The sequence below is a fragment of the Mobula hypostoma genome, chromosome 5 (genome assembly GCF_963921235.1).
Source record: "Mobula hypostoma chromosome 5, sMobHyp1.1, whole genome shotgun sequence".
In the NCBI taxonomy this organism is placed as follows: Eukaryota; Metazoa; Chordata; class Chondrichthyes; order Myliobatiformes; family Myliobatidae; genus Mobula; species Mobula hypostoma.
This window is the reverse complement of record NC_086101.1, coordinates 28,100,948-28,121,619: the sequence shown is the minus strand read 5'-3', so window position 1 is coordinate 28,121,619 and position 20,672 is coordinate 28,100,948. Positions and strand designations below refer to the sequence as shown.

Below are 20,672 nucleotides of genomic sequence, written 5' to 3'. Positions count from 1 at the left end.
TACCAACAGCATCAGATTAGTAATTCATCTCACACTGACTGCCAGTTGTGGAATAGAGTTCCAAGCTTCAATCAACCTTGGCTTCAGTTTATGCGAACAGCATTATAGAGTTCACCATGTCTCTGGTGATCTGTGAGCAACCACCTGCATTCATTCCACCTCCCAGCACTTGCTCTGTAGCCTTCCGTACCTGAGCGATTCAAGCACTCCTCTAGACAATTCTTCAGTGCTGTCAGTCACTCTGCTCCCACCACTTTCTCTGGCATTGTATTTGAGGCACATACCAGTCTCTGGGTGAGAAATGTCCACCTCCAGTCCCCTTTCTGTTCTCCATACCCTAAATTTACATCCTCTGGTTTTATCTACCTTTAATAGCTGCAGTCTATCTTCCCTATATCCCTGATAATTTCAGTCACATCCCCTTCCCTCTTTACATTCTCTCCTCTAGGGGAAATAATCCCAAATTCCCCAGTCTCTGAAACACTTGCTCCCTGAGATCATCCTGGTAAGCCTCCTCTGCATCCTCTCCAGTGCTGTTACATTCTTCCTATAGTGCACTGGACACAACTCCACCTAATACTATGATGAGCTCTGATCAATAGTTTATAAATTGGTATCAGATTCACTAATGAAGGCAGGTATCCCATCTGCCTTCCTAACCACCTTGGAGGACCTGTGGACATGCTGGTTCCTGCAATGTGCTGATCTGTGTCCACAGCTCTGTAAGCAGAATAAACAAATGGTGCAAAAGAGGGTCAGAGGCAGGTAGAGTTATGGGTTCATGGATGAACTCTTCAGAAATCTGACAGCAGAAAGGGCTGTTCCTAAAGCGTAGAGTGTGAGTCTTCAGGTTCCTGTACCTCCTCGCTGATGGTAGTAATGGGAAGAAGCCATGTCCCGAGTGGTTAGGGTCCATGATGATCGATGCCTCCATCGTGAGGCACTGTCCTTTGAAAATGTCTTCAGTGGTGTGCGGGCTTGTCAGATGGCTGAGTCTACCACCTGATAAACCAACGCCCTGCCCTCTTGCCTCTTTCAGTGAATGAGTATTCCGACAACAGGCTGAGGAAGTGCTGTCTGGATGGCCTGACCAACATATTAATGGACTACAGCTGCCAAGAGCGAGCTCAGCGGGTGCAGGACAGGTCTTGCCGCCAGGCTTTCCAGAGATGCTGTTACCACAGGACGGTCCGGCAGGAGTCCCGTAAGATGTCTGTAGTAATACCTATGTTTCCGGGCAGAGGTAAGAGATGTTTGACTATTGCTCTGTTGGTAATCTTCACTGCATCTATTTTAGACAGGCCACTGAACTATATTCTCCCAGCAAAGGAATTCAGTGAACTAACAAATGAAAAACAAGGAAAAAATAACTCTGTGGATGCTGGAAATCTAACCTAAAAAAAGCAGCTGCTGGAAATTCTCAGCAGGGCAGGCAGCATCTGTGCGGAGAGGAACGTTAGAGGAATGTTAATGTCACCAACTATTATTAAAACTCTGTGAAATGTTAACTCGGTCTCTCTCTCTCTCTCTCTCTCTCTCTCTCCCCGCATAAGCTGCCTGACCTGTGGGGTGTTTCCAGTATTTTCTGCTTTTGCTTTAAATTTATAGCACCTGTTTTTCTTATATTTCAATAATCCCAGTTTAACTGGTAAATTAGTATATTGAATAACACGGCACAAATGTTGTTTAGACCACAAATGGAGTACAACATCCCTGCATTAGGCCTACATCGCATGAAACCTTTTCCAATCCATATACCTTTTAGACATTGTATTTATGGCCTCTATCACTTTCTCTGGCAGCTTGTTCCATGTACCCACTATGCTCCTTTCCCCCTCACCTTAAACCTATACCCTCTACTTTTAGACTCACCTACCCCAGGGACAAAGCTCAACTTATCTCTGCCTCCTGTGATTTTATAGACCTCGAAGGCCACCCCTCGGCCTCCTTTACTCCAGGCAAAACGATCCCAGCCTATCTAGCCTCTGGTGATAACTCAAAACCTCTAGTCCAGGCAAAGACTTGGTAAAACTTTTCTGCACCTACCTTAGCTTAATTTGGATGACAAGCTATGATCTCATTGAATGACAGGGCAGCGTTGAGGGGCTGAATGGCCTTCGCTTCTTTCTAGGATTCTTTCTGAACATAGAGCATGTGGGCCCTAAGGCCCACAATGTTGTACTGAACCAATTAAATTAGAAATTAAATGGCCAACTAAACTAAACCCTTCTGCCTATGCAATGTCCATATCCTTCCGTTTCCCTTTCACTTCTAAAGTCCCTAATGTATCTCCCTCTACCAACTCCCCTGGCAGCACATTCCAGACCACTCTGTTTTTAAAAAAAAAACAACTTGCTCTCACATCTCCTTTGAACTTACCCCTGCCTCTCATCTTAAATACATAACCTCTGGTGTTAGATATTTCAACCCTTGGTAACAGATACTGTCTGCCTACTCTAGCTATTCTTATAATCGTATAAACGTCTACCAGATCTCCATTCTGCTTCCATTGCTCCAGAAAAAACAACCCAAGTTTGTCCAGCCTCTCATGATAGCACATCCAGGTGGCATCCTGGTGACGCTGTCCTGCACCCTCTCCAAAGCCTCGCCATCCTTCCTATAATGGGGCGACCAGAACTGTCGGCAGTATTCCAGATGAGGCCTAACAATAGACCACACTGATGTTAGATTACCTACCTAGGCCAATGCATATCACTGAGCACTAGGGCCTTGTTGGTTTGGCTGCTCCTTCCTTTTAGACCTCAAGGCATAGCAGCAACATTAGGCCATTTGGCCCATCGAGTCTGCTCCACCATTTCATGATGGCTGACTTATTTTCCCTCTCAACCCTATTCCCCTGCCTACTCCCCGTAACCTTTGAAACCTTTACTTATCAAGAACCTATCAGCTTTCACTTTAACCATACTCAATGACTTGGCTTCCACAGCCATGCATGGCAATGAATTTCACAGATTCACCACCCTCTGCCTCAAGGAATTCCCCTTTAACTTTATTCTGAAGGGACATCCTTGTATTCTGAGGCCGTGCCCTCTGATCCTAGACTATCCCACTTTTGGAAATATCCTCTCAATATCCACTTTTGGAAATATCCTCTCAATATCCACTTGGCCTTTCAATATTCGGTAGGTTTCAATGAGACCCCCGCTCATTCTTCTAAACTTCAGAGTACAGGCCCAGCACCATCAAATATTTCTCATCCATTAACCCCTTTGTTCCCAGGATCATTCTCGTAAACCTCCCCTGGACCATCTCCAATGCGCATCCTTTCTTGATATGAGGTCCAAAACTGCTCTTTATACTCCATGTGCGGTCTGACCAATGCCTTATAAATCCTTAGCTTTACATCCTTGCTTTTACTGTTTATTCTAGCCCTCTTGAAATTAATGCTAAGATTGCATTTGCCTTCCTTACTACTGACTCAACCTGCATGTTAACCATCAGGGGAAACTGCATGACAACTCTCAAGCCTTTTTGCACCCTGGTACATGCGTTTCTCCAGACAGACTGAAATGACTTTTCTTGACCTTTTCCAGCTGCAAAAAATCCGACTGTCATCGATGCCAACTCCCTCCCCAGTGAAGAGTTCATCGATGAAGGCTCCCTCACGGTTCGCAGTATCTTTCCGCAGAGCTGGCTATGGGAAACATTCTCAGCCCCACGCGAGGGTGACTATAAGTAAGTCACTTTCCTCTGGACTACACATGGGAGAATTTAACAGGGTGTTTAAAAGAAAATGCTATCACTGGTGGCAAAAGGTTTCAGGCAAACCAAGTGCAAGAACTTTCTGGAGAGAGTTGCGCGTTCTAGAGAGATAGGCAGGTGGCGGAGTGGTTGTGGGGAATGATGATACATACAAAAACAGGAATTGAAATGTTGAGCATGGTAGGAACAATGTCCTGAGCTGCCTCTTTTTCAATGCAAGGACTGAGGCGGATGAGCATAGGGACGTGGAATTGTGAGATTGTAGCTGTTAGTGAGATGTGGTTGCAGGAGTTGAAGGAGTGTCAGCTCACTGTTCCAGGATCTTGTTGTTTTAGACATGATGGGGCGGGGGGGAATTAAAGGATGAGGGGTGACATTACAAGTCACGGCAGTGTTCAGACAGGAAAAGTTGGAGTTGTTGAAAGAAAGGCAGTGAACGTTATCTGCGTGGAACTTTGCAAGGACTTTGACAAAGGCCCCATGAGAAGCTGGTCAAGAAGGTTCAGTCGTGTTGCATTCAGGGTGAGACAACAGACAATAGGTGCAGGAGTAGGCCATTCAGCCCTTCGAGCCAGCACCACCATTCACTGTGATCATGGCTGATCATCCACAATCAGTACCCTTTTCCTGCCTTAGCCCCATGTCCCTTCACTCCGCTATTTTTAAGAGCTCTAGCTAACTCTTTTTTTGAAAGAATCCAGCGAATTGGCCTCCACTGCCTTCTGAGGCAGAGCATTCCACAGAACCACAACCCTCTGTGTGAAAAAGTTTTTCCTCAACTCCGTTCTAAATTGTCTACCCCTTATTCTTAAACTGTGGCCTCTGGTTCTGGACTCCCCCAACATTGGGAAGATGTTTCCTGCCTCTAGCGTGTCCAATCCCTTAACAATCTTATATGTCTCAATCAGATGTCCTCTCATCCTTCTAAATCCCAGTCGCTCCAATCTTTCAACATGTGACAGTCCTTCCATTCCGGGAATTAACCTCATGAACCTGTGCTGCACTCCCTCAATAGCTAGAATGTCCTTCCTCAAATTTGGAGACCAAAACTGTACACGATATTCCAGGTGTGGTCTCACCAGGGCACTGTACAACTGCAGAAGGACCTCTTTGCTCCTATACTCAATTCCCCTTGTTATGAAGGCCAGCATGTGAGGTAGTGGCTTTGTGGGAGAAATCATAGCTGACTGGAGGCTTGTGATAGCGGTGAACAACAGGGATCCGTGCTGTGTCCATTGTTGTTTCTCAGATATATCAGTGATCTGGATGATAAATGCAAAACTGGATCAGTGAGTTTACGGATAACAACAATACTTGGGGGTGTCGTGGTCAGTGAAGAAGGCTATCAAAGTTTATCAGAACAAGCTGGAAAAATGGCTGAAAAATCATCGATGGAAATTAATGTAGAGAGATGTGAAGTTGCACAGTGAGTAGTAGGGCACTAAGGAATGTGGTAGAACAGAGGGAACTGGAAATACAGATCCATTATTCCTTGAAAGTAGCGACACAGGTAGATAGGGCTTTGAGGAGAGCTTTTGGCATGTTGGCCCTCATAATTCAAATTAGTAAGTAAAGGAGTTGTAATGATATTTTGAAGTTGTATTAGACATTGATGAGGCCTAACTTGGAGCAGTGTGTGCAGTTTTGATCACCTACCCACATGAAAAATATCAATAAGTTTGGAAGAGTATAGAAGCAAAATTACAAGGATGTTGCCAGGACTTGAGCACCTGAGCTAAAGGGAAAGGTAGAATAGGTTAGAACTTCCTACCTGAGAATGTAGGAGAATAAGGGGAAATTTGATTGAGATATACAACATTATGAGAGGTATAGATAGGGTTAATGCAAAGAGACTTTTTTTCACTAAAGTCGGGTGAGACTAGAATGAGAGGTCATAGGTCAAGGAAGAAACGTGAAATATTTAAAGGAAACACTTCACCCACAGGGTGGTACAAGCAAGGAAAGAGTTACGAGCAGAAGTGGTAAATGTGGGTTCGATTGCAACGTTAAGGAGAAATCTGGATAAATTTGGGAGGTTTATGGAGGTCTATGGTTCACTGTGATGCGTCTATAAATTTTGGTGAAAAGCGAAGAACACAAATGCTTTTCCCTGTACCTTGCCTCATGTGATCATAACAAACCAACTACCAATTAAAGTTTGAAGATACAGGTAATGTAACTCAGCAGAGTAAAGCTTCAAGGCAATCCAGCTAATTTTGTCATGACATTTATGGCATCGTCTAGGCTGGTGTTTCCCACTTGTTTCACTGTCAGTGGTTTGGTAGGCGCTACTGTTATACTGAGGAAGAGGTTGAACTTGGTGCACTGAGCCAACATTAGCTGGGGTGGGGTGGGGGGAGGGAGAGACATGGGATGTAGTACTTCAGAAGCCTGTTATATACGCTTAGCATTCAGATATGTGGTGCACAGTTGGACTGAAAATCATATTGAGTGCATTCTACAAATAGAGACTGATTCTATGCTGCAGAGCTCTAGAGAGAGACAGGCAGTGTGGAAACATGCTCTTCGGCCCACTGAATCCATGCTGACCCATTTATGTCAATCCTACACTAATTCCATATTAATCTGTGCCTACATTCCCATCCGCTCCCCACATAAATCAGAGCATTGAGTATAGGAGTTGGGATGTATTGTTGAAATTGTATAAGGCACTGGTGAGTCCAAATTTGGAGTCTTTATTCTTTGGAGTGTAGAAGGTTGAGAGGGAACTTGATAGAGGTATTTAAAATTATGAGGGGGATAGATAGAGTTGATGTGGATAGGCTTTTTCCATTGAGAGTGGGGGAGATTCAAACAAGAGGACATGAGTTGAGAGTTAAAGGGCAAAAGTTTAGGGGTAACATGAGGGGGAACTTCTTTACTCAGAGAGTGGTAGCTGTGTGGAATGAGCTTCCAGCAGAAGTGGTTGAGGCAGGTTCGATGTTGTTAGTTAAAGTTAAATTGGATAGATATATGGAGAGGAAAGGAATGGAAGGTTATGGGCTGAGAGCAGGTCAGTGGGACTAGGTGAGAGTAAGAGTTTGGCACGGACTAGAAGGGCCGAGGTGGCCTGTTTCCGTGCTGTAATTGTTATGTGTTATATGGTTATATTCTTCCACTCACTGACATTTTACATTAATCTCCCTACCCATACAGCATTGGCAACAAGCAATCAGCTGGGTCGAGTAGCGTTTGTGGAGGGGGATGATATTGTCAATATTTCAGTTCTCAATGACTACATCCCAACCCTGTATCAAATGTGTACGGACACAAAATGCTAGAGGAACTCATCAGATCAGACATATACAGCCTCGGCCCCAAATGTCGACTATTTATTCTTTTCCATAGACGCTGTCTGACCTGCTGGGTTCCTCCAGCTCTTTTTGTGCGTTACTCTGGATTTTCAGCACCTGCAGAATCTCTTGTGTTTATCAACTACTTACCATTCCTTCCACCCAACCCCTCACAAATATTACTTGAGCCACTGGGCTCCTCCAGTACATTGCTTATTGATCCAGATTCCAGTGCCTGTAGCCTCCTGTATCTCCACACGTCGTTGGGATGTGGGAGGGAACCAGAGCCCCCTGAGGAAACCCACACGGTCAATAGGGACACTCCACACACAGGCAGTACCAGAGGTCAGGACCGGACGTCGGTCTCTGTGAGACAGCAGCTCTACCTACTGCGCCACTGCGCTGTACTAAAGCACTTGCAAGACCGGCGATGACTTCTACATTTCACACCGGCTGGGGTTTGAAACTGGGTCTCCTACTAGTCAGGTGAGAAATCCCCTCCCCACCCACCGAGCCACAAATGCCATTCCCATCCAAGGTGAATATCTACTTCCCAACTTCTGAAGCGGAGATGCAAGAGACTGCAGATGCTGGAATCTGGGGCAAGAAAAAAAAACTGCTGGAGGAAGTTAGTGGGTTGAGCAGCATCCTTGGAGGGAAGGGAATTTCAGGTCAAGACTTTTCCTCAGGACCCTTTCCCCCACAGATGCTGCCGAACGGGCGGAATTCCTCCAGCACTTGAGTTTCTTTCCTGCTCTGATTTCTGAGGGGTTGCTTTTGCACTGAGTTTAATAAGTTTTCTTTTACTTTCTGATTGTTTCCAGAATATCAAGCTACATTCCTGATTCCATTACCACCTGGGAAATTCAGGCAGTTGGCATGTTTGAAAATAAAGGTAACATTGCCTCATTGATTATTGAAGAACCACATGATGGGTGAATTATTAATTATAAGTAACCCCTCCTGTTGTGACGATGCAATTGGGATATTAGTATGATTCAGAATCGGGTTTATCATCAGTGATTTATATGATGTGAAATTTGTTGTTCTGCAGCAGAAGTGCGGTGCAAAGACATAAAATTACTGACGGTTACAAAACAAAACCGTGAAAGGAAGGAATAATGAGATTGTGTTCATGGGCCTTCAGCAATCTGATGGTAGAGGGGCAATGGCTCCTGAATCACTGTGTGTGTCTTCAGGCGCCTGAACCTCCTCCCCAATGGGAGTAACGAGAAGAGGGCGTGTCGCGGGTGGTCGGTGTTTTTAATCATGGATGTTGCCCTCTTGAGACGCAGCCCCTTGAAAACTGGTGTGGAGGACTGTGCCAATGATGCAGCTGGCTGAATTTACAACCCTCTGCGGGTCTTGATAAAATAATATAAATATTCTTAAGAACTGGTATGAAAACTTCTGTGGTGCTTACAACGGTGATGCATTATCAATGTTTTCAATAATGAACAAAGTCCTAATTTACTTATGAATGTTAATCATTTGGGTCCTCACAGGTGCTAGGAATGATAAAAGCTGAACTTACTGTTAATAATTTTTAATTGAAGGATTCTGTGTTGAGGAACCAAAAAAGTTGAAAGTTTTCCAGCCATTTTTTCTGGCCATGACGTTACCTTATTCTGTCAGAAGGAATGAACAACTCATTGTGAAAGTCACCCTGTACAACTATCTACCCCAGGATGTAACGGTAAGAGACTGAGCTCAGTAGCTTAACTCCCTGGAACTGTGGTATCAATGTATAATCACACTCCACACTCAGACAGACAGACAGAAAGGCAGGCATGCATACGCAGACACGCACGTCCCCAGTTCCAATCATTGATTCATACTGTACAGAGTCTTTGACCTATCAGTCAGCACTGGTCATTTACATTAATTCTATATTAATCCAATTTTATTCCTACCAACTCCTCCGATAAGAATACCACTAATTTACAATCAAGGCAGCATAGAGAAGCCTTGTCAACTAATCCCACCCTAATCATATTTTTATGTTTCCCACATTCCCATCAATGCCACATACTCGGGTTCTAATCGCTCACCCACACACAATCCAGCTGCCAACCTGTCCGTTTCTGGGATGTGGAGGAAAGCAGAGAACCTGAGGGAGAGCATGAAGCACTGGGAGAGCGTGCAAACTTCACACAGACAGCAGCTGAGGCTAGAATTGAATCCGCGTCTCTGGAGTTGTGAGGCAGAGGCTCGACCCACTGCTCCCCTGTGCCATGTGTATTGATTATGATTATTGACCAGTTAATGCCATTCTCTGATAAAAAGTACCTCTGTCCGGTGCTAAAATGCAGAATAACTATTTTTGTTGTGCATTATATGGAACCTAGTGAAATTCCTTAGAGTCCAAATGTATCGCTGATGTATAGAGGGATCTGGAGGTGCAGGTTAAAGGTCCTGCCATTAGCTGTATGCTTTCTCTTTACATGAGTCCTCCCAAAGAGTAACACAGGATTCATGCACAAGAGCAGCTAAATCCCTCTGAAGTTCCTTTGTCTGTTTTGTCTCTCCATTTAGAATCAGAATCAGAATCAGGTTATGTTGTGAATTTTTTGTTGTTGTTTTGCAGCAGCAGTAGAGTGCAAAGATAAGAAAAAAAACTTAAATTACAAAATGAACAGTGCAAAATGTAGGAATAATGAAGTAGCATTCTTGGGTTAATGGACCTTTCCGAAATCTGACAGCGGAGGGGAAGAAGCTGTTCTTAGGTGGTTAAGCTCCTGAACCTCCTCCCTGATAGGACACAAGTTCTCACAATAATTCAATATCTTCCTGGTCAAGTTTTCAATCTGAGTAAATCAGGTTCTGATATGGTTTACTTTTAGTTCTATGTATCTATGTATCCATGAATACAAGTTTTTTTTTTGATTATTATTGTGTTCTTTATCTTATCTCTTTCTGTGTGCTGCATCAGATCTCGAATAACAATTAGTTCATTCTCCTTTTACACTTTTGTACTGGAACTGACATGAGACTGCTTCCTGCACGCATGCAGAACTCGTTGACTTTATTAACTTTGCCTCCAACTTTCACCCTGCCCTCAAGTTTACCCGGTCCATTTCCGACACCTCCCTCCCCTTTCCAGATCTTTCTGTCTCTGTCTCTGGAGACAGCTTATCCACTGATGTCTACTATAAGCCTACTGACTCTCACAGCTATCTGGACTATTCCTCTTCTCACCCTGTCTCTTGCGAAAATGGCATCCCCTTCTCGCAATTCCTCCGTCTCTGCCGCATCTGCTCTCAGGATGAGGCTTTTCATTCTAGGACGAGGGAGATGTCTTCCTTTTTTAAAGAAAGGGGCTTCCCTTCCTCCACTATCAACTCTGCTGTTAAATGCATCTCCCCCATTTCACGTACATCTGCTCTCACTCCATCCTCCCGCCACCCCACTAGGAATAGGGTTTCCCTGGTTCTCACCTACCACCCCACCAGCCTCCGGGTCCAACATATTATTCTCCGTAACTTCCGCCACCTCCAACGGGATCCCACCACTAGGCACATCTTTCCCTCCCCCCCTCTCTCTGCATTCTGCAGGGATCGCTCCCTACGCAACTCCCTTGTCCATTCGTCCCCCCCATCCCTCCCCACTGATCTCCCTCCTGGCACTTATCCGTGTAAGCGGAACAAGTGCTACACATGCCCTTACACTTCCTCCCTTACCACCATTCAGGGCCCCAGACAGTCCTTCCAGGTGAGGCAACACTTCACCTGTGAGTCGAGTGGGGTGATATACTTCGTCCGGTGCTCCCGATGTGGCCTTTTATATATTGGTGAGACCCGACGCAGACTGGGAGACCGCTTTGCTGAACATCTACGCTCCGTCCGCCAGAGAAAGCAGGATCTCCCAGTGGCCACACATTTTAATTCCACATCCCATTCCCATTCTGACATGTCTATCCACGGCCTCCTCTACTGTAAAGATGAAGCCACACTCAGGTTGGAGGAACAACACCTTATATTCCGTCTGGGTAGCCTCCAACCTGATGGCATGAACATCGACTTCTCTAACTTCCGCTAATGCCCCACCTCCCCCTCGTACCCCATCTGTTACTTATTTTTATACACACATTCTTTCTCTCACTCTCCTTTTTCTCCCTCTGTCCCTCTGAATATACCTCTTGCCCATCCTCTGGGTCCCCCCCCCACCCCTTGTCTTTCTTCCCGGACCTCCTGTCCCATGATCCTCTTGTATCCCCTTTTGCCTATCACCTGTCCAGCTCTCGGCTCCATCCCTCCCCCTCCTGTCTTCTCCTATCATTTTGGATCTCCCCCTCCCCCTCCAGCTTTCAAATCCGTTACTCACTCTTCCTTCAGTTAGTCCTGACGAAGGGTCTCGGCCTGAAACGTCGACTGTACCTCTTCCTACAGATGCTGCCTGGCCTGCTGCGTTCACCAGCAACTTTGATGTGTGTTGCTTGAATTTCCAGCATCTGCAGAATTCCTGTTGTTTGAGACAATCTTCAATCTTTTTCCTTCCTCCTGGGGCTGAGCATCTAATGAGTTAGTTTCTCAGACAGAGTACTTGTTCTTTTTTTTAGGTCTTGGTATACATGAAAGAAGCAGAAGGTTTGTGCACTTCCTTTACATCACAGGAGGAAGGACGGAGGCTCTCTGTCCCCGCCAATTCGGCTCGATCCATTGATTTCCCCATGGTCGCTCTGGTGGTTGGGAATATCCCAATCAATGTGATTGCCGTCGGTCAGTCCTATGCCCACAGTGATGCAATCTTGAAGTACCTTCAGGTTCTGGTGAGCAGCACATTTGATGTACACACCGCATTACATCCTAGTTAACACAGGCAAAATGGAAGAACTCAGCAAGTCAGGCAGGCCTTGTGCAGAGAGAAACTGAACTGATGTTTCAAATCATGGGTGGAAGCACTCAGCAGGTCAGTCAGGTTTGTGGAGAAAGAAGCAGAGTTCATATTTCAGGTGAAGGAAGGAAACAAAGTATTAGGCAGCATCAGGGGAGACAGGAAGTGAGTTAGTTTGAGGTCGAATGCCCTTCATCAAAGTACTTATCGCTAACAATTTGGGCCAACTGGTCTTAGATCCTGTGGACAAAGGGTTAATGTTTGCCAGCAACTGATGACTAGTGACTGGGGAGGGATGTGAGAACTGAGACCCCAATGTGAGTGAAGGGATGTGGGAACAGAGGCTCCAGTGAGAGGGAAGGGCTGTGAGATTTGAGGCCCCATTGAAAGGGAAGTGAACGCTGAAACCGAGGCCCCAATGAGAGGGAAGGGATGCTGAGCTATTCTGTTTTCCTAATAGCTGGATAGCAAATAATCAGATATTTATCTTGTTGGAGGAAGGGAAGTGTGCCACAGAGGAAGTAAGCATTTGATTGTGAAGAGAAATTACACACATTAGTTTAGTATTCCTGGAGTGGGTGAGGGGGCCTTGTGATGGAGCTTGTGTGACCTGCAAGATTGTGGTAGCTGGATGAGGAATGAGGTCTATTTGAACCAGAGGGACAAAACCTCAGTAAAAGGACCCAGACAAATATATAAAAGTTGGGAAACACATCAAACGTTGTGGTGGTTCCTGCATTAATTTCCTTCTCACTGGGATTTCAGTTCCTGCAATAAGATCATGAGATATTGAAGGTGTTGGCCTAACCTAGAACATTCATCTACAGGCTCCCTGCATGACAAGTGCTGGCATAAGTTCAGAGACACGTTTTAAATATGAAGATGGTGGAATCCAAATTGGTGTATTATTGCCACATGTATTGAGATAGAGTGGAAGGCTTTTGTTTGTGTTTCCATCCAGATGGATCGTTCCCTATATAAGTTAATCAAGGAAGTGAAAATGTAAAGTAGAGTGTAGAATGCAGAGTTGCAGTTACAGAGAAAGTGCAGTGTAGGTAGATAAAGTCCAAGTGTCACAATGAGGTAGAATGGGACAGCATAACTTTCATATAACAGCCTCATTCAGGCATTTGATAACAGCATGTTCACAGAATTTTGTATCTTCTGCCTGGCAAGAGAGAGGGGAGAAGAGAGAACAACCAAGGTGGTACATGGTCCTGGATAATGCTGGTTGTTTGATTTCTTTGCTTGAGGTTGTAAAGTTGGCCTCAAACTAAAGCAGATAAGTGAACAGTAATCTTGTTGAGAATACAACAGACTTGAGAGATGGAATGGCACCCTACTGCTCCTATTCCCTTCAATAACCTGTTCTTATTTCATTTGCCAGTATGAGGGAATAGTGGAAGTAAAGGAGTCGAACATTGTTCTCAATCCCAGAGGTAAGTCAGACTTAATAATTAATAAAGAATAATTGTGTTAACACTGTGTTCAATTATTGTTGATGTATAGGGGGTAAAATCTGCCATTCTTACCTGGTCTGATTTCAGACCCACAGAAATGTAGTCAACTCTTTACCTCTGAATTGGCTGAGAGGGCCTTTTAATAAAATCAGCCAAAAGCCACAAAGAAATGGACTGTCGTGGTTCAAATTTATCACCACATAAAAAAATTCTCCCAACAAGATACTTGGAATCCTGTAATGAGTAATTTGCCTCCGAACTCCCCGAAGACTGTCCACCATCTACAAGGCTGAAGTCTGGAGTGTGATGGGATTCTCTCCAACATTGATGCACACGAACATCAATTTGCAAACGTCTCTGGGATGCACTGCAGCACCTCACCAAGAATCCTTAGACAGGACCTTCCAAACCCACCACATCCACCTCAGAGGACGAGGACAGCAGAGGAATTGTGAACACCATCACCTGAAAGTTGTCCTCCTACCATGCCCCATTCTGACTTGGAAGTATTTTATCGTTTCTTCACCGTCACTGGGCAAAATGGTAGCATGGTGGCCCGTGTAATGCTATTGTAGCACCTGCAATGCAGGGTCAGAGCTGTAAGGAATTTGTACATTCTTCCTGTGACTACATGGGTTTGCCCCATGTGCTCCAATTTTCTCCCACATTCCAAAGACAGGGTTAATTGGTCACATGCCTGTAGTTGAGTGGTGTGGTCCCCTTGGGCCTGAATGCCCTGTACTTGCCACTATCTCAAGGGCAACTAGGGTGGGGTAATTAAATCCTGGCTCAGTTTGTGAAGCCCATGACCTTTGAATGAAAAAAGAACATAAATGGGCTCCAAATGGTTGTAGAATAGATCGTAGTGATTTGTTTGTGGAGCCGCTGCCTTACCGCTCCAGAGACCTGAGTTTGATCCCAACCTCTGGCACCGTTGCATATGGAGTTTCTGCATTCTCACTGCTATTGCGCGGGTTTCCTCCGGGAGCTCTGGTTTCCTCCCACCTCCCAAAGGCATGTGGGTTGGTGGGCTGATTGGCTGCTGTCAGTTACAATGAGTGTGTGGGTGGGCGGGGTGCAATCTGTGGCGGGCTGATAGGAATGTGGGGCGCCTGCAAAACATGATTGGTGTGAATGCATGGTCTATAGTTAGCACAGACTGAGCGGGCCGAAGAGCCTGTGTTGTGAGTGAGTGAGGGCCTCCACCAGTCAGGGTCGACCATGGATACTGCATCCTAGCTGTCTAGATACGTAAGCCTGGGCAGTACGATATACGGAGAGCAAGCTGTTGTCTTAAGTAGCAGGCTCCCCTCTCCATGCACCTGATGAACCCAAAGGAACGGCAAAGACCGATACAGTTTGGCAGCAGCAGCGTTACAGGAGTTGCCAGTCAGCATTGAACTCAATGTAGGACTACCTTAGGGACTCCAGCTCCAGATTTTTCCCTCGGGGTTCACTCCCGAAGCCTTCCCCATGAGTGGGTACAGCCACAAGGCAGCGGAGACATGAGATCAGTTTTCCTTCTCTTAGATGAGTTGCCAACCACGGCTGATGAGCTCCACCTACCCGAAGCAACTGGTTTGAAGGCGCCAATGACCCACCTTTGCCCCTTCTCCTGTCAGTAGAAACGGTTCTGTTAGGCTTAGTCGCTGAGCCGCATGTGAAGGCCAGGAGCTGAACCTTGTTGTCAGAGGCTATTTGTGGTGCATGCCATTGGGAGCATTTAATAGGTAGTGGGAGCTTGTCCCCATTAGCACCCCGGCTATAACAACCTTCAGGAACCGCCTGTTTTGTACTGCCACCTAGGGGTTCAGTTCAGTGCTTCGAAGGAGTCAGAGAGCTAGACAGCACAGGAAACAGCCCCTTCAGCACAGCTTGTCTTTCAGACATGAGAGACTGCAGAGGCTGAGTTGCAGCATCTGATGAGTGTAGGGGAATTCCGCTGTCATCCTGATAACAACCAGTTATTACCCTGCATCCACTGGAGTCCAGAACTGCTGTGGATGTAGTAGCGGTCACTCGAGCGAAGTAAGATTCTCTCCTGAGAGGTGGTCTGTTGGTGGGTCCTCAGCTGGCTGCAGAGCCCAATCCAGGATCCAGCTAGTCAGGCGCAGTGTGGACGTGAGTGGTGGCTATGGTTAGTGGTTTGCCCTTTTAGTTGCTCATCCTCTCACAGCAAAGTTTGCTCCCATGTAGTGCAGTTCCCTCTTCAACAGGTTTCTTCCAGGTGTATCATTTGAGAGCAGTGTCTTCCCTCAATGCAGTGTTGAATTTCCTGAGGCTGGCTTTTACGTTTTCTTTTGGAGTGTTTCCTTTGCCCACCAGGGGTTTGCTGACCTCCCTTCAAGGGGGAGTAAAAGATCTGTTTGCGGAGACAAGAATTAGGCATCTGAGTGACGTGACCTATTCATTGGAGTTGGTGTTGCTCTATCGAGGTTCGAGATGCTGTTCATGTCGGCCTCCTCCGACATGCTGGTGTTGGTGTGTCTGTCCTTCCAGCTGATCCTCAAAATCTTTCATAAGGATCTTAGGTGGTATTGTTCAGGGCTTTCGAGTGCCTACTCTGGGTGGGCCATGATTCAGCTCCATACAGTAACGTAGGAAGGACAACTACTCTATTGTCCAAAGCCTTTGCTTGGACCGGTGGGTTGTGGTCTTCTGAGACTCTTTCTCTTTATCTTGCATAGGCTCTTCTCAGGCACTTGTTGATCTCTGAGTCGATGTCTGCTTTTGAGGAGAGAATGTGGCCAAGGGAGGGAAAGTGGTCTACATTTTCGAGGGTAATATCATCAACTTTTATGGAGGGCTGGATAAGTGGCTGGTTGGGCGGTGGATGATACAGGACCTGCGTCGTCTTTATATTCAAAACAATACCCAGGGCTCTGTAAGCATTGGCAAAGACATTCAGGATACATTGGAGACCTTCTTCAGACTGTTTTGTCTGCATACTGATCACAGTGGTGGTGCTGACTCATCTTGGCCTTGAACCAGTTGAGGTTGAAAACCTTGTTCTCCATGTTACAGACCAGGGGTTCCCAACTTTTTTTTATGCCATCGACCAATACCCTTAAGCAAGAGGTTTGTGGAACCCAGGTGGGGACACCTTGCAGTAGACGATTGGTCTTGACCAATGAGGTGAAGGACAGCAGCAATAAAGATGGCAAATTGGTGGGTATAATAATACAGCCCTGTGTGACTCTTGTCTTCACATTGAATGGTTCTGATTCAGCACCACTATTGCTGAGTACTGTGGCAGACATGCTATCAAGTAGTAGCCTTGGAATTTCTAAGTACTTCTCAGGATATCCATGTCTTGAAAGTATATGTCAGAGAACTTGGCAGTCCACTGTATCAAATGCCTTTGTAAAATCTGTGAAAGCCAAGTGCAAGGGTTGCCTTAGTTCCCAGCATTTTTCCTGTAATTGGCGTGCTGTGAAGATTGTGTCTGTGGTGCCTCTAGATGGGTGAAAACCACAGTGATTCAAGGAGTACTTCTTCAGATCACAGAAGGAGTCCATTGGCAAGGGTACATGCAAGCACTTTGCCTGTTGCCTAGGAGTGAGGACCTCTGTAATTGCAACAATCTGCCTTGTCTCCCCTCTTGACTATGGTCACCATTAGAGCATCCCTGAGCTCTGAGGGCAGTTGTTCCTTTTCCCAGACCTTCAGCAGCAAAGCATATATGTGGTACAGGAGTGCTGGTCCAGTTTAGACCATCAGACCATAAGATATAGGAGCAGAAGTAGGCCATTCTGCCCATCGAGTCTGCTCTTCCATTCAATCATGGCTGATCCAATTCTTCCAGTCATCCCCACTCCCCTGCCTTCACCCCATACCCTTTGATGCCCTGGCTAATCAAGAACCTATCTATTTCTGCCTTAAATACACCCAATGACTTGGCCACCACAGCCACTTGTGGCAACAAGTTCCACAGATTTACCACCCTCTGACTAAAATAATTTCTCCGCATCTCAGTTCTAAATGGATGTCCTTCAATCCTGAAGTCTTGCCCTCTTGTCCTAGAATCCCCTACCATGGGAAATAACTTTGCCATATCTAATCTGTTCAGGCCTTTTAACATTCAGAATGTTTCTATGAGATCTCCCCTCATTCTCCTGAACTCCAGGGAATACAGCCCAAGAGCTGCCAGACGTTCCTCATTTGGTAACCCTTTTATTCCTTGAATCATTCTTGTGAATCTTCTCTGAACCCTCTCGAATGTCAGTATATCCTTTCTAAAGTAAGGAGCCCAAAACTGCACACAATACTCCAAGAGTTGTCTCATGAGTGCCTTATAGAGCCTCAACATCACATCCTTGCTCTTATATTCTATCCTTCCAGAAATGAATGCCAACGTTGCATTCACAACCGACTCAATCTGGAGGTTAACCCTTAGGGTATCTTGCACAAGGACTCCCAAGTCCCTTGCATCTCTGCATTTTGAATTCTCTCCCAGTCTGAATAATAGTCTGCCCATTTATTTCTTTGACCAAAGTGCATGACCATACACTTTCCAACATTGTATTTCATTTGCCACTTCTTTGCCCATTCCCCTAAACTATTTAAGTCTTTCTACAGGCTGTCTGTTTCCTCAACACTACCCGCTCCTTCACCTATCTTTGTATCATTCCAAATTTAGCCACAGATCCAATAATACCATAGTCCAAATTATTGACATACATCATAAAGAACAGCGGCTCAACACCGACCCCACTGGAACTCCACTGGTAACCGGCAGCCAGCCAGAATAGGATCCCTTTATTTCCACTCTGTTTTCTGACAATCAGCCAATGCTCCTCCCATGCAAGTAACTTCCCTGTAATTCCATGGGCTCTTATCTTGCTAAGCAGCCTCATGTGCAGCACCTTGTCAAAGGTCTTCTGAAAATCCAAGTACACCATGTCTACTGTATCTCCTTTGTTTACCCTGCTCGTAATTTCCTCAAAACTTTGCAGTGGGTTAGTCAGGCAGGAATTTCCTTTCAGGAAACTATGCTGGCTTTGCCCTGTCTTGTCATGTGCCTCCAGGTACTCTGTAATCTCATCCCTAACAATCGATTCCAACAACTTACCGACCACTGATGTCCTGGCTAACAGGTCTGTAGTTTCCTTTCTGCTGCCTCTCACTCTTCTTAAATAGCGGAGTAACATTTGCAATTTTCCAGTCATCCGGTACAATGCCAGAATCAATCGATTCTTGAAAGAGTATCGTTAATGCCTCCATAATCTCTCCAGCTACTTCCTTCAGAACTCAAGGGTGCATTCCATCAAGTCCAGGAGATCTATCCACCCTCAGACCATTAAGCTTCCTGAGCACCTTCTCAGTTGTAATTTTCACTGCACAAACTTCACTTCCCTGACACTCTTGAATGTCCAGTATACTGCAGACATCTTCCACTGTGAATATTGACGCAAAATATGCATTCAGTTCCTCTGCCATTTCTGCATCTCTCATTACAATATCTCCAGCATCATTTTCTATTAGATTAGATTAAGAGAACACTTAGTACTCGTTCATTGTCATTTAGAAATGCATTGGTCCTATATCTACCCTCGACTCTCTTTTATTCTTTATATGCTTAAAAAAGCTTTTTATATCTTCTTTGATATTAGTCACCAGCTCCCTTTCATAATTCATCTTTTTCTTCCTAATGACATTCTTAGTTTCCTTCTGCAAATTTTTAACAGCTCCCCAATCCTCTGTCTTCCCACTTGCTTTGGCTTCCTTATATGCTCTCTCTTTTGCTTTTACTTTGGCTCTGACTTCACTTGTCAGCCATGGTAGTGTCCTCCTTCCCTTTGAAAATTTCTTCTTATTTGGAATATATCTGTCTTGCACTTCCCTCATTTTCCCCAGAAACTCCAGCTATTGCTGTTCTGCTGTCCTTCCTGTAAATGTCCCTTTTCAGTCAACCTTGGCCAGTTCCCCTGTCATGACATCGTAATTTCCTTTATTCCACTGAAATACCAACACATTGGATTTTATTTTTTCCCCCTCAAATTTCAGTGTGAACTCGATCATATTGTGATCACTGTTCCCTAATGGCTCCTTCACCCTAAAGGCTGATTTATACTTGTGTGTCAAATGGACGCCGTAACCTACGCAAATGACCTACGCGTGTTGTGAGCATTTATACTTGTGCGTTGGTGTGTCTGCGTCGCTCTGCAATTCGGGCACGTCATGCATGCGCAAACACCTGCCTGTGCAAGGCTTCATGGTCATGGTAGTCTTTCTCGGGGTAAACAAATTTAAAGCGAGCGTCTTTTTTCCTGAAAGCGAAATGTGTCCTCCATAATTTCAGAGATTTGTAAAGCTTTATGGAAAGCAATGCAGAGTTCCTTCCCTGCCCTTCAGTCGCCCAATGGAGAGCTATTGCAGTGTAGGAGGAAATGCGATGCTACCAAACGGACCAATCACAGATGTTGCGGTCTGCGTTGCCGCGACGCGTGGTTACATTTATGGAGAGGTGCGCGTCAGGCTACGACGTAAGGATCCGAGTAGGGTTCGCGGCTACGCCATACCTACGGCGTCAAGTTGACACAGAAGTATAAATCAGCCTTTAGCTCTCTTATCACCTCTAGATCATTTCACAACACCCAATCCAGCACATTTGATCCCCTAGTGGGCTGTTCTAAAAAGACATTCCACAAATTCTCTCTTGAGATCCAGTACTGACCTGGTTTTCCCGATCCACTTTCATGTTAAAATCCCCAACGATTATCATGACATTGCCCTTCTGACACACTTTTTCTATCTCATGCTGTAATTTGTAATTTCCATCCCGGCTGCTGTTTGGAGGGTTGTATACAACTGCCATTAGGGTCCTTTTACCCTTGCCATTTCTTAACTCAACCCATAGAGACTCTACACCTGCCAATCCTATGTCATCCCTTTCTAATGATTTAATATTATTTCTTATACACAGAGCCACACTACCCCCTTTGCCTACTAACCTATCTTTCTGATACACTGTATATCCTTGGACATTCAGCTCCCAATGGCAGCCATCCTTTAGCCAAGTTTCAGAGATGGCCACAGCATCACATTTGCCAATCTGTAGCTGAATTTCAAGATCGTCCATTTTATTCCATATGTTGCATGCATTCAAATATAACACTTTCAGTCCAGTATCTGTTGCTTTCTGTTTTAAGTGCACCATGCCTCTATTGCCCTGTAACTCATCCGACTGGCTGTGATTAAGCCTCATCTCCTGCCTGTTCTTTCTATAATCTCTGTTGCACGCAATCTTTGATTTACTTCTGTTTTTCCCTTCCTCAATCCTATCACTCTGGTTCCCATCCCCCTGCCAAATTAGTTTAAACCCTCCCTAACAGCTCTATTAAATGTCCCCGCTAGTATATTG

General features: G+C 45.2%; 1 protein-coding gene across 1 annotated transcript in view; it reads left to right on the top strand.

The window, feature by feature from the left end:
• The window catches only part of LOC134346713 (complement C4-like), a 148,187-nt gene that overhangs the window by 57,689 nt on the left and 69,826 nt on the right, over positions 1 to 20,672 (top strand). The window contains exons 17-22 of the mRNA XM_063048271.1: positions 1,040 to 1,243; positions 3,555 to 3,696; positions 7,841 to 7,911; positions 8,573 to 8,712; positions 11,575 to 11,784; positions 13,237 to 13,288. Coding sequence (XP_062904341.1) covers positions 1,040 to 1,243; positions 3,555 to 3,696; positions 7,841 to 7,911; positions 8,573 to 8,712; positions 11,575 to 11,784; positions 13,237 to 13,288 — 819 coding nt within the window. The remainder of the gene's footprint in view (positions 1 to 1,039; positions 1,244 to 3,554; positions 3,697 to 7,840; positions 7,912 to 8,572; positions 8,713 to 11,574; positions 11,785 to 13,236; positions 13,289 to 20,672) is intronic.